Source organism: Thermobia domestica, chromosome 4, assembly GCF_964235325.1.
Source record: "Thermobia domestica chromosome 4, izTheDome1.hap1.1, whole genome shotgun sequence".
In the NCBI taxonomy this organism is placed as follows: domain Eukaryota; kingdom Metazoa; phylum Arthropoda; class Insecta; order Zygentoma; family Lepismatidae; genus Thermobia; species Thermobia domestica.
Window position 1 is genome coordinate 257070379 of NC_137457.1, and position 14016 is coordinate 257084394.

A 14016-nucleotide genomic window follows, 5' to 3' on the forward strand; every position below is an offset into this window, starting at 1 on the left:
TGTTTATCATAAGATAAACTTAACATCAGTAACTGTCTGACATTCAATAAAACGATGTAGGATTGTCTTTACAACTGTACATAACTCGCAGCACGGGTCGGGCTAAACATTAATATAATCTCATTAACATAATCTCAGGTACAGGAACCATATCATGTATTATGATATACCAGACACTTTGGGCATAGACTGGTAAAACTGGTCCATGCAAATTGTGCCAGATACGTCTCCAATCTTTAGTTCAGGGATAAAAGATTATCTACAGAATATGACGATTCTCCGTCTCTTCTTGGGAACATTTATACAGAGCCTGAACTGATCCACGCACCTGGAAAGTTCTCGGTTGCACATAGGCTATAAGAACAATCAGAATTTGCACATATTTTGAACAAGACCGTGCTAGCCGTAAATCTGGTGGATTATTAACGTTAAATATCACGTTCCATCGCCTGCATCACTTTGCCGTTATAGAATCCTGAAGAAAATAATGTTTAAAAGCAGTATGTAGAAAAAATTGGAACACTTCGTCTATATATTAATGAGATTTAAAGCACGTTCAGAGCGGGGAAAACATAATGTATCTGTTGAAATACGCAAACAGAACCAGACTATATAAACCATCTGAAGATGGATTGTATTTTTCTAACAAGGAACTCCTTGAGTGCGAGGTCGCAAGTGTAATCTCTAGTAAGGCTCATTTGAAAGTGTAGTGTGAACAATGATGACAGGAAAAATATTAGCTGCTAGTGACTCACCATGTGCATCAGGAGGGAGACAGAAAATATGTGTCCGGGAGGTACAGAAATCAACCTTCTATTGGATATATATTTACACTTCACAAAATGGGCATCGTCCACATTTACGAAATGTTCAAAACAAACCATTAACTTGCACTGTGAACACCGAATGAAAAATGACGCGCCAGTGATCACAAACGTTTGCATCATCAAGAACTCCTTGGAAGTTACAAACCGTTCAGGGCGTTCAGCTAGGTACCCACTCTTAAAAAATGCATACATAATCATATCGGTGTAAAGGATGCCATCACATTCCATCAGTTCTCATCTCCTCGTTATACCAATATGATTCTGTATGCATTCTTTAAGAATGGGTACCTAGCTGAACGCCCTGAACGGTTTGTAACTTCCAAGGAGTTCGCCTTCGATCTTGATGATGCGAACGTTTGTAAGCACTGTGGCGAGTCATTTTTCATTCGGTGTTCACAGTGCAAGTTAATGGTTTGTTTTGAACATTTCGTAAATGTCGACCATGTTCATTTTGTGAAGTGTAAACATATATCCCATAGAAGGTCGATTTCTGTACCTCCCGGATACGTATTGTCTGTCTTCCTCCTGATGCACATGATGAGTCATTAGCAGTTAATATTTTTCCTGTCATCATTGTTCACACTTGCTTTTAATAGCAATCATTTTACTTTATATAGGACTGCAAACTACATATTACCTAATCTCCACCTCTTTCAAATGAGCCTTACTAGAGATTGCACCTGCGACCTCGCACTCAAGGGGTTCCTTGTAAGATAATACCCTGGTAAGGGATTAATATGGGCAACATTACCATAGCTTCACCGACATGTAAGTATTAAGGTACGTGGTATAAGGTCTAAATCACGTCCTTTTATTGTCGCAACTTCATGTTATAAACTATGCAGAGTGAAAGTAGCCACTACATTATAACGATCAGCATCATGTTTAGTGAAAACAATGCCCAACATTTTCAGTTGATTCACTGTGGCTATGGGATATGTTGTCTACCATTTAAGTAAAGGTGACCAGTCGCCAAAAGCCATCATTTTCGTTTAGGTATGATTTACCTACATATCTCTTACCCGGGAATATGGTCCAAAATGTGGAGCAGGGTAGTTAATTGTAGATGAAATATATGGATAGTTTGTAGCAAATATGATTGAAACAGAGTGTGTATTTATGTAAATAAAGAAACCGCTGACGAAGGTTGGATTTCCTTATTATTGAAAATTTCGGCATTAATAAATATTTAAACGCAATCCTGAGTTTTAAGTTACGAGTTATGAAAGTGCAGTTTAGTTTCGTTAGTACGAGGCGTGTTTTTCAAGTATCGTTTTGAAATAAAAAATAACTAGTATACTTTTGGTAACAGTTTTATTGTTACATACAAACCTGTATCTTAATCCACTTTTCTACATAGTTTCCTTCAGTATTAAAGCACTTATTGCATCGTACAACAAGCTTTTGAATACCATCTTCGTAGAAGTCTGCCGCCTGATTTTACAACCACTGTAACACGGCCGTTTTGACCTCATGAACGTAGTCCTGCCGCTGATCACCCAGTTACCGTGAAACTTGAGAAGAACCTGTCAGATAATGACGAAATCGTAAAACAACGTTTACTTTCACGTTTGCGTCAACTTTGTGCATCAAGTCTTCAGTGATGACAGAAGGTCGCCCACTTCGTTCCTCATAATGAACATTCGTGCAACCATCTTTAAAAACTCTAACCCATTTTTGTACCATTCCATCGCTCATAATATTTTCTGCATATACTTCACTAATTTGACGATGAATTTCAGTCGCTTTCATGCGTTTAGCACTAAGAAACCTAATCACAGCGCACATTTCACAGTTATCCGGATTCTCAATTGGCAGAGACATTTTAACTATTTACAAACAAATGTAAACACAGTCGAATGTTTCCGTAATGGCGTTTATGGCTTGCCAACAGATGTAGGTACACAGCGCGCATGTGCGGGATGTCGACCGTAGATTAGAGCGACAGAATTTCAAAACGGTACTTAAAAAACACGCCTCGTAGTTACTACAGGAATTATTTCAGGTAAGTAATGACATTGGATAATAGATTGTATGTTTATTTTACCAATGTGGTAATTACGCAGTTGCTATATGTTGTATAAGATTATTATGTTTGTCATGAAAATGGCTGTTGTTGGTAGAAACGGCACTGGAACTAAGGATATAAAGAAATTGATAAGCAGATTACGAAATTAAACCTAATTAGCTTCTATTGTTCCTTCGGAATCTTAAACAATGACACGTTGACATTATGCTTTTCACCCATATACCACTTTCAGTTTCCGACATTCCGTAGCAAATGGTCGAACATTTTAGATTTTATTAGTGATAGTTACTAGTTAAGTTTGTTAGGTTCATTATTATTAATGCAGTGCAGCCCATTTATAACGGATTTCAAGGGACCAACACAATGAGTTCTTTATATCCGAGCTTCGTTATTAATAAACTCATGTATTTTTCCGAATTAAAAAAAAAAAAAAAAAAAAAACAAAGGATTAGATAACAAGAGATAGGTTTAAAAAAGAATATACAGCAGTATCGTTGAGAGTGTGTGCGGCGGTTTTTTTTTTTTTTTTTTTTATTCACTTTTGTTCAATTTTCCCTTTTCAGTTTCATCTGTAATTTCCCCTTTTGTCTGAAGAGATATGGCTATCCTTTTGTTTGCCATCTTTCAATCTAGCGATACACAAACGCGAAAAGAAAAGATAGAGAAAAAAAACTTGCGGCATGTTCCTACCTTACAGCTACCGAAAAACACACCTCACTTTCTCTGTGCGTCTAACAATGAGCTCCAACCTCGATCTTGAACTCTAGTGGACGCGCGTTGCCGGAAATGTCTGTACCCCGGGGCGTTTCTGCTGTCATTCAATTGGAACGGGGAGGCGTGAGTCATGTCTGGCTTGCACAGCGACAACAGCTATGGAAACCAGATTTCGGTACGAGTTATTCACGAAAAAAAAAAAAAAAAAAAGTTCTGAAAACTTTGCTATAAGCGGTCTTTAGGGAAAATATTGTTCAGTAATATACGATCATTTCTTCCATGTTTTAAATAGGTGGTGTGACGGGATTTCATTTGTATTCACAATATCCAATAATTCGCTGTTTCCGAGTTCTTTATATGTGGGCTGCATTAAGCATAATAATAACTGCAGTTTGTACCAGATTTTACTTTCTTTGAAATCTATTTTAGCACTTCTATATTTACTCAAGTCAATCAGATGCTTGATTATCTTGAATTTTAAAGAACTTCAGTCCTTATCATAAAAAGCAAAGTTATTTGTTTTGTTGCAAAGATGTATCATTCTTATTACGAAAGAAAGAAAGATTTCTTGTCAAAGTACTGTACTTTCCACTGATTCCTTGTTGAGAAGTTTTATTACTTAAAAGATCAAAATAAGAAAGAGAATAGAAGTAGTTAGTAGAACATACGGTATAGAATTATTATTAGTAGTAGTATTGCAACTTTTTTGGCAACTATGTATGATAATGGGTGAAACATCGACATCAAAACGACAGACAAGCCACAGATGGAAACGGCAATAAGACGTGGATGGTACCTAACTAGTCTTCTAACCTGTCACACTCTTCATATCGTAAATCCAGTTGTTGCCTTTTTCATCTACAGCTTTATTTAGCTTTAGAGAAGCGTGCTACCCGTTACATCCCCCATACCATAATCATCTTGTCTTTTTTGCTTACTAGATCTATCTTACCAACTAACTCTATTACTTACGAAACTCGAAGATTAAATGCCGCATTCACAGAAGCTATCCATTGAATTCTGTCTTTAGTCAAGTGAATGTAGTTTTTATTTTGTATTCTTATTTCTGTGAGATTCATGTTAATATTATCCCACCATCTGTGCCGAGATCTTCTAAATGCTCTTTCTCCGATTGAGTTTCCAGTTAAAATTTTGATATGGGAGAACATTGGGTGTTAGAAAAACCAACTTCCCGTTGCGTTTATTAATTTATTTTTTGTAACTATGCTCTGCTTCTAGTTTTTCCCACCTATGACTATATGTGGCATTAAAGAGACCACTTACCCTTTTTTTGCCTTTTCCACCTATAACTATGTTTAGCATTAGAGGGACAAGGTGCCCTTTACGCTCTTCACACCATAAATTCACTTGTTGCCTTTCCTACTTAGTCTATTGCTGGCATTATGGAAGCCAGCTATCCGTCACGTCAATTCATCCTTCCTACGTCTTCCCTACCTATGACTATGTCTTGCGTTGAAAAAAACTCGAAAGTCGTCACTATAAGCCGAGTAATACACATTAAAACCTCTGTTTGTGGAATGATATATTTTCCATGAGATATATATATTACTTATTACCCTATCAACATCACTTGGCAAATATATTACTTATTACCCTGTCAACATCACTTGTCTAATATATTACTTACTAGCATCAGTTATCCGCTTCGCTGGGTTAAATTAAGAAAAAATAGTAGTATGTTTCGTTAGTCAGTCACTTCTTACTATTACTAAAGCGCTCCTTGATATTGGTCATTTTCGATGATTTTTATATATTCCCTCTCCTCCCCATGTTGCGGGCCACGGCATCGGAAGTGTCATTGTTCATCTCAGCGACTCCGAAAAGTGTGAATTCGACACTGATATTGGTAATTTTGATTATATATATATATATATCCCTCCCACAATTTTTGCGAGACTCAATTTGGATTTAAATGGCATCAGAAGTGTCACTGTTCATCTCAGCGACCTGAAAAACTTTAGATTCGACACTAATATTGGTCAGTTTCGATAATTTGTAAATGTCTTTCCCCTCCTTTAAGTTACATCGTCAAAGTGATATGACAAAATTCATCTCATGTTTGAACTTAATCTAGGTTAAAAATTTGATCGAGATCGGTTGAGTGGTTCAAGAATTATTAAGGCTTACTTATTTTTATATTTGTCCTCTCCGCTCCCCCTCCCCTAAGGTTACCGTTAAAGTAATATGATAAAAACCACCCCAGGTCCGAACTTCATCCATATTGAAAATTTGATTAAGGTCGGTCCTGTGGTTAAAGCGTGATGAAGTCACAAAGACGGTCTTTTTATTTTTATTCTTTTTACATATATCCCCCTGCCCCTCCCCTAGGCTCCACCGTAAAAGTGAAATAACGAAAACATCCCAGGCCCGAACCGTATCTATGTTGAAAGTTTGATCAAGATAGGTCTGGTGGCTCAAGAGTTAAGTTTCATTTATTTTTATAGATTTATCCCCTCCCCTTCCCCTCTTCTAAGTTATACTGTTAAAGCGATATGGTAAAAACCACCTCATATCTGAACCTCATCTATGTTGAAAATTTGGTTAAGAACGATCGGGTGGTTTAAACGTGATGAAGTCACAAAGACAGTCACTTTTATTTTTACTTTTTTGACATATATCTCCCCCTCCCCCTCCCCTTTGTTGCATTGTAAAAGTGAAATGAAGAAAACATCCTTGGTCCGAATCCTATTTATGTTAAAAGTTTGATCAAGATCGGTCGGGTGGTACAAGAGTTATTAAGTGTTATTTATTTCCATATATTTCCCTTCCTCCCCTCCCCCTCCCCTAAGATCTACTGTCAAAATGAAATGATAAAAAACTCCCCGAGTCATGGTGTGTCGGCATCGGACAGCAACTGCATACCAGGATAGCGAACGTACTATAACGTCGAAGTAATAGCTAAAAACACTCCCAGGCCAGAACCGCATCTACGTTGAAAATTTGATCGAGATTAGTCGGGCGATTCACGAGATTAAGAGTCACAAACATAGTCACTTTCAATTTTATAATATAGATTACCCTGTCAACATTACTTGTCTAATATATTACTTACTATCCTGTCAGCATCACTTGTCTAATATATTACTTATTACCCTGTCAACATTACTTGTCTAATATAAGGAATCTATTTTACCTTAGGTCGCTTGGCCTTATTGGAGCTGATCTGTTTATATTTTGGTAATTAAATTGATTAGGTCTTTTAGGCTTTGGAAAGGCATTTCTCATAAGCAAATCATGATTACCAAATGTTCTCATAATCCTGAGTTACCAAATGATGTAGATTTTAACTTTCAGATTCGTTATTTCTATAACATTAAAATACATTTTCTTGTTAGTTACATACGATGGGTAAAGTATAATTGCTTCGAGTAATTTCGTAAATTTACACAATTGTTGAATTAACCAATATGCTTTGTTTCTAGGTTTGAAGAAAGTAACACCAGATATGCAAACTCATAAGAATCAGGCTTTGCGTACTGGTCCTGCTCCATTTAAACCTCCAGCAAATGCACCAAAGTCTTTTGGATCTCCATCGGTCAATGCAGTGTCCGATAAGCCACCAAGATTAGTGAAGGAAGGCAAAAAATGGATGGTTGTAAGTACAGTTTCACTGTTTTTAAATTCGTTTTATTTGATTACTAAGAAGTTACCGGAGAGTAAATGGTTAGAAACATCATGTATCTTACGTTAGATTATATTAACAAGTATGTTCAGCATTTCTGAAAATTGATGTAATTCTTATTTCATTAATTTGAGAGATAGATGTTTTAAGGTAACCAAATGTAACCATCAGTAGCTGGGAGGGCTGTAAGCCAGTAGTAGGGTGCGAGGAGTCGCGGGTTCGATTCCAGACCGTCGAAGTTCGTGTTTGAGAACATTATGTCCGTAGATCTTCTCGAAGCTCTCTCGTTTCTTCCCACATCATTATTTCACTAATTTATTCACATTCATTAATCATCCATCTCTTGTAAAGGCTGTAACCGACGGATGATAAATAATAATCAAATAAATAAAACAAAATAAATTCAAGCATGGACGTCAACAGAAGAAGTATGCGAAAGGCAATTCGAAGATTTTAAACATCAATAAAGGTCAAGTAATGTATTGGTAAAATACCTTGGCAACACTTTGGTACAGCACTTAGTACAAGTGCAAGTCTTGGCACTTTGAATCGTGGTCTCCTTCCAAAGTGGTGGTCTTGATATATTACTAGAGCTCCTTTGCTATGTAAAGTTTCTTAGTTGCCCCTGCGCCTCATCGTCTCTGGTTGGTTCAGTGGCAATGTTCGATAAGACCACAAATATTCGGTTGATACCATAATCTTCATTTTAGGAGATTGGGCTGGAGTATAGGCATCATGGATATTCTCTCTCATTCCTTTGTGTTAGTTTTTAGATCACGAATTGTTCGGACTGGTATAGGAGTCTTAGCTGCAACATTAGTGAATGGAATAACATGGATTCCTGTTTTCTGCTTCATATGATGGTAAGAATGAAGAAATGTTCGAGTATTACAGTTTGTTAATTTATCAATACGAGTATCTTATCCGTAGAAAAGTGTCAGAAAAGAAACCTGTTTCAGTTTTATACCTACCCTTCACAAATCTTTTGAGTTTAGCATTATCATGTCCTTTTCAATTACACAGGTTAGTGAATTAATGTTATTCGAAATATTCTTTCAAATTTTTTTACAAGCGAGAAGAAAATAAATTTTAAATAAGCCTATCAATTTTCCAAGAAGCCAAGTTCATCACAATTTCAGAAGTGAGGATTTCATTTAAATTTTCTCTCACAGAAAGCAGGAAGCCATCCATGTGCATTGAACTTAACAGCAATAAAAGTCACCGATAAAAATGTCAGTGCATCTCTAAACATTCGATACCATTTTTAATTTCCCCGTTACAAGTTAATACAAGGTAAAGTTTTTAATATTTGAGTTGAAATGTAGAAGTAGTATATAAAAGTGGATCTCAAGGAGAAGGATAACAACATTGATCAAATTCGCCCGGTACAGGATAGGATTTAGATACCAAATTTTGTTCCTACGACGATAAACTCACGAATTTCTTAAGATGTATAGAATAAGTGTAATTTATTTTAATATATGCTAAGTCGTTTATTTTCTTCTGTTTTTACAGGAGTACCAGAAAAACAATAACAACTTAGTCATTGAAGATGTGGAAATGAACAATGTTGTGTACATGTATAAGTGTGAAAACTCAACATTGCAAGTTAAAGGAAAGCTTAATTCAATAGTTTTGGATTCATGTCGGAAATCGTCTGTAGTTTTTGATGCTGTTGTCGCGTCGGTAGAATTTATTAACTGCCAATCCGTGCAAATGCAGGTAATTATTCCTTGAAGTTTTGTGGATTGCTACACCGTTACCAAGAGTAACACTTAATATTTCCTTACAATTAAAAATACGATATATTCATGTGGTAAGTTTAGAAAAATAGAATTATTCTTGCGAAACTACTATTATTATATAAATTGACCTAAAGTTACAGTATTCTATGAAAGTGTTGTCATTTAGTAAGGTTTATACCCTGAAACGGTAGACACTGCGTTGCGGTAAGACACTGTTCCCGTATTGTGCCGAAAGTCTTTGCTGGATTGTGGCCTTTCATACACCTTCCGACCACAAAAAGCGGATCACTGTTCGTTGTTCCTCTTTGGTGCAAACTTCTAATGGGGTGGCCATGATCTATCTGCAACAAAAGGAAGACAAATGGAGGAATTAAGATCAAACTTTCATTGCATGATCACAACAACATAACAATAAGGTCAATATGAACAATGTAAGAAAAGACAGCTACATTGCAGATAATTTTTGACTTACCCTCGTACATTTATTTTTACATATTATGGAGTTATTCGTTAATAGATATTTCAATGTATATTGTGTTTTTTAAAATATAGGGCTATATACGGTACTTACAAGGATATTTTGAACTTAGGGAATATTTCGTCCTGCGAGATATTGGACTACAAGGTTTGGGGTAGGTGAGGTTTCGGCCGTGAGGTTTTGTATCCAAACCGGATGATAAGGATAGAAGACCCTTGCTGTATGGTCTGCTGAGATATCCAGTGTAAAATGGCCTCTGAGCTGTATCTGGTGATCGTTAAATAAAAAATAAATAAATAAATAAATAATAAGTATGTTAAATGGTGCTCTATCTTTGATGTCGGCTGACGGTACTGCACTCTATCTTTGGCCCTGCCTGAGTGCTGGTTTGTCTGTCTGATGACTTTTGATTTCACTTTCCGGTTTCTTCATGTATATAAATGATTTACTCGTTGTCGCAGCACTTGGCAACGATTAATTAATTAATTTTAAAGGTGTCAACGTCTTAAAGTCAGTAGGCTGCGGCGTCGGACGATTACAATACGTTATAAAAAAGCAGCGTCAAATTCTTTTATGTAACAAACTAAAAAGTGCTGAGAGTGCACAAACAGGAGTAAAGAAAATTAGATTAGTTGGTGGTTTACTGAACACTGATTTTTATTATGTAAATTACATAAGTGCTTTTGATAAAGCATGATTTTAAACAGAGAAGGCGATGGAATATATCTTTTGGTGATTGAACTCACAAAAATACTGCCAGTCTTTGGTTTGAAAACAGGTCGAGATCAATGATAATGTGACCTTTAAGATATTTTTAATGGATCTTTAACAGAATAAAAAACACTGAGAATCTTCACGCCGCAAATATTGGCAAAAAGACATTCTTTGACATGGTCTGCTAAACTACTTAGTATGTTGCCAACTCAACAAAAGGTTTGTTTTCAAATAGCACTACGTCAGATTATTACATACAAAAAGTTACACCATATTCATAATTCAGTGTCACAAACAGAATGGTGCAAACATCCAAGTTGTGGAGACCTGTGCAACAGTAGAAACGCAAATGAGACGGACCTGGCAATGCACATTCAAAATACCTTAGTGCCGAATGCTATAATTATGATATCTCGTATTTCGAATGACTAGCAACAAAGTTACAGGAAATTGAAATTTTATCTTTCTTCGAAAGGCTTTATTTCGAAAAAATGCAGTGATAAGTATCAAGTTCAGACACGTAGATGGCTTTCAGAAGACGTAAAATCACAATGCCGTTTACAGTAATATGATATCTCAAACCATGTCGAAGATTTGAAAATCATGGGTAGAGATTGCTACTCGTATATTGCTTGAAGGTATGTAACCATACGATATTTTATTGTAATTTTTGCGTTCCATTGCTTCTAGAACATTACAGTAGGTGGTTCTTTTAGTAGTTGTAATTACTACAGTACAACAGGTTCTCGCAATTACACAATTTTAAGCAGTGTTGCAAACTTTTATCAATTTATCATATCTCCGGAACGGTTTGAGATACCAAATTACTGTAAACGACATTATGATCTTCATGTGTAAGGAAAACTATCTAAGTGATTGTATGTGGTACTTATCTGGGCATTTTTTCAAAAAAGTAAAATTTTCAGTCTTTTGTAACTTTGTAGCTGACTTCGTGTTGGGTTGGCAAAATCTTTACTGATTGTATGGTAAAGTTAGCCAAACCATGTATAGTTATTTCCAAATGACTGTAGGTCAGACCTTAATCATCCGAGACACACGAAACCTGGCGTTATAGACCAGAGAATCATAATATGCATGAAATACGCATATTGTACCTCTATATTCTATAAACCATAAGAGAATGATGAGTTAAATTGATCAGATAGGGTAGCTATAAAAATCATTCTATTCATAGATTTATGCAGTTTCTGAATAATAATCACTGCATCATTTGACAAGTGATTGTTGTTTTGACAAAGTGCGTTCCAGCAGCGCTCTGCCCTGGCTAAATCCGTTCCATTTATTTTTTCCCTGATGTTTTTATTTTTCTTCTTCCTTTTGTTGTCCTCCATGACCAAGACTCCAAAAGAGAGCAAGAAATGCAAATTCAGAAATGCAAGTATTATTCAGGAATTACATAAGCTTGTAAGTTGAATCATAGAATTCCTGAGCGTGGCTTTAAATTGTCTGAAGTTAACTTTAAATAGTTACTTCGGCAACTAAAGGTTAACTTTTAAATTTCGTGAAACGCTTTCCTAAATTACTCGGTTATTTGAGACAGACGCGAAGTCCTATTTTTGTACCATATTGTGTAATTGATTAGACAGCGTAGGCCAGAAGTGGGAAAACTTTTATGTTTTAAAGACCATATTAACAATGCCCATTTCCAAGAAGGCGTAAGATAGTTTTGAATATACCTAATTTTTTTTAGCTGTTCTTTACAATAGTAACATTAATAATTTACATGGAAATGTAAAACACCATAACATATTAAAAATGATAAAGTATGAAAATTTATCATTCATGTACTTTTACTAAATTATATTTCGTATTGTGTAATTTAGCATTTTCCACAACAGGCCCGGAAGGCCACAGTTTAGGACGTTGAAGGTCTTAAAGGCCGCAGGTGTCCTAGCCCTAGTCTAGGCCATGATGGGAAGGTAACATATTTGTTTCATTTACCTTCTTATTGAAAATTTGTAGTGCTTTATATGACCAATTTTTCGATTCGTTTCATTGAGTTGCCCTTGTAGCTATATTATTTAATATAACTTCGAAATTGTTCGATAGTATTAATAAAACGAAACTAAACAAAGCACTATATATATATATACAACCGTATATATACCAGGTAACCAAGAAAGTTCATGCGGTTTCAGTACAAAAGAGAAAAGTTCCAAAAAATGCGTTTACCTTATGTTTATTCCGCAAAATATCCACCATCCGCTTCTACAACCTTCTCCCATCATTTTACAAGCCTGTAGATGCCATTTTTGAAGAAACCTTAGTGTTGGGACTCAAAAACCTGCGCCACCGCTTTTTCAACCTCTTCTCTAGTTTTGAATTATCGATTGCGCATATGGCTGTCCATAGAAAAAAAAAAGTAGTTTGATGGAGCAATGTCTGGTGAATACGCTGGATGTGGCAGAAGTTCCCAGCCGAGAGAAGAAATCACCTCCAGGGTCATCTTTGCTATATGAGGTCTAGCTTGTCTTGGTGAACAAAAACATCCTATTCACTAGTGCAGGTTGTTCTTTTCAAGTTGTTCGGCTACTCTCTGCAACTGTGCTGAGTACACCTCTTTTGTTATGGTTTTACCACTTTCCAAGAACTCATAATGCACAATCCCAGCAGTAGTCCACCATACACACAGCATCACCTTCCGCTGATGAAGAGCAGGTTTTGCACTTAAAGGCATGGAGTCATTTGACGATAGCCAATGGTACGAGCGTTTTTTGTTATCGTACATCACCCACTTTTCATCACACGTCAAAATGCGGTCCAAAATTGAACAGTTGTTGTTCCTAGTCAGCAAGGAAGAGCAAATGTTCAGTCGTTGGAGACGGTTCGCAGCAGTCAGCACGTGAGGGACCCACTTACTCAGTTTCCACGATTTTCCTAGCTCATGCAAGTGCACACAAATGGTTTCATCGCTTACCCCAAATCGTTGAGCGAGTTCTTGACACGTTTGACTTGAATTCTCGTCAATTGCTGCCTTGAGTTGGTCCAAATCGAGAGATTTTGGACTGCCCGATCGAGGTTTGTCTTCAAGTATCTCATCGTCGGTCGAAAAGGTCTGAAACCACTTTTGACCTGTCCGTTTACTAATTGTACCTTCTCCAAACGCTTCACATATTTTTCTTGCTGCTTCCGCACCTTTTGTTCCCAACTTGAACTCATACAGTAAACAAGTCCTGATTACTGCGTTCGACACAGACATGGTTCACTGCGAATACTTGATCTCGAACTGTCGAATACGACCTGTTATCTACGTTAGCCGACGTGCCAAGGACTCAGCTTTCAGAAACTGTCACATACAGGTACACCTGGCGGCAGAAATGATTACTACCCCACGAATCGTGTAAAAACCGCACGAACTTTCTTGGTTGCTTGTTATATTAATTATTTACCGTTCTAACGTAACAGTTTCGGCAATGTAACTTCACTTTTATCAGACATGTTATGAGAGATCAATCCAAGAATAACAACTAAAATATAAACAGAAAGTGAAAGGAGGACATACCCACTCTTACCAGAGCACTTTTTACACCCGTCTGTATAAAAGGTAAATTTGTAATTATGCGTTTGTTACATACCGTATTTACGCGATTCTAAGGTGGCAAAACTTAGTTTATAGTACAATTTGCGTAAAATAAAATGTGTTAGGTTTATTAATTCTTTACAAATCTTTCGATTATATTAAAAATTACAAACTTCAAGGTACGTAATAGTGGTTTTTGAACACAACACAAAAACCGGTTATTGAAAATTTTCAAAAAACCGGTTTCGGTTTTCTTCAAAACCGGTTCGGTTTTCTTCAAAACCGGTTCCGTTTTTTTTTAAAATTTGTTCTATTTCTGACCAGA

At 36.3% G+C, this 14016-nt stretch overlaps 1 protein-coding gene across 3 annotated transcripts in view; it reads left to right on the forward strand.

Moving 5' to 3' along the window:
• Nucleotides 1-14016, forward strand: part of capt (adenylyl cyclase-associated protein 1) — a 161694-nt gene that overhangs the window by 122871 nt on the left and 24807 nt on the right. For all 3 annotated transcript variants that reach the window (XM_081755792.1, XM_081755794.1, XM_081755793.1), the window contains 2 exons: nt 7014-7186; nt 8729-8935. In XM_081755792.1, the coding sequence (XP_081611918.1) occupies nt 7014-7186; nt 8729-8935 (380 nt within the window). The remainder of the gene's footprint in view (nt 1-7013; nt 7187-8728; nt 8936-14016) is intronic.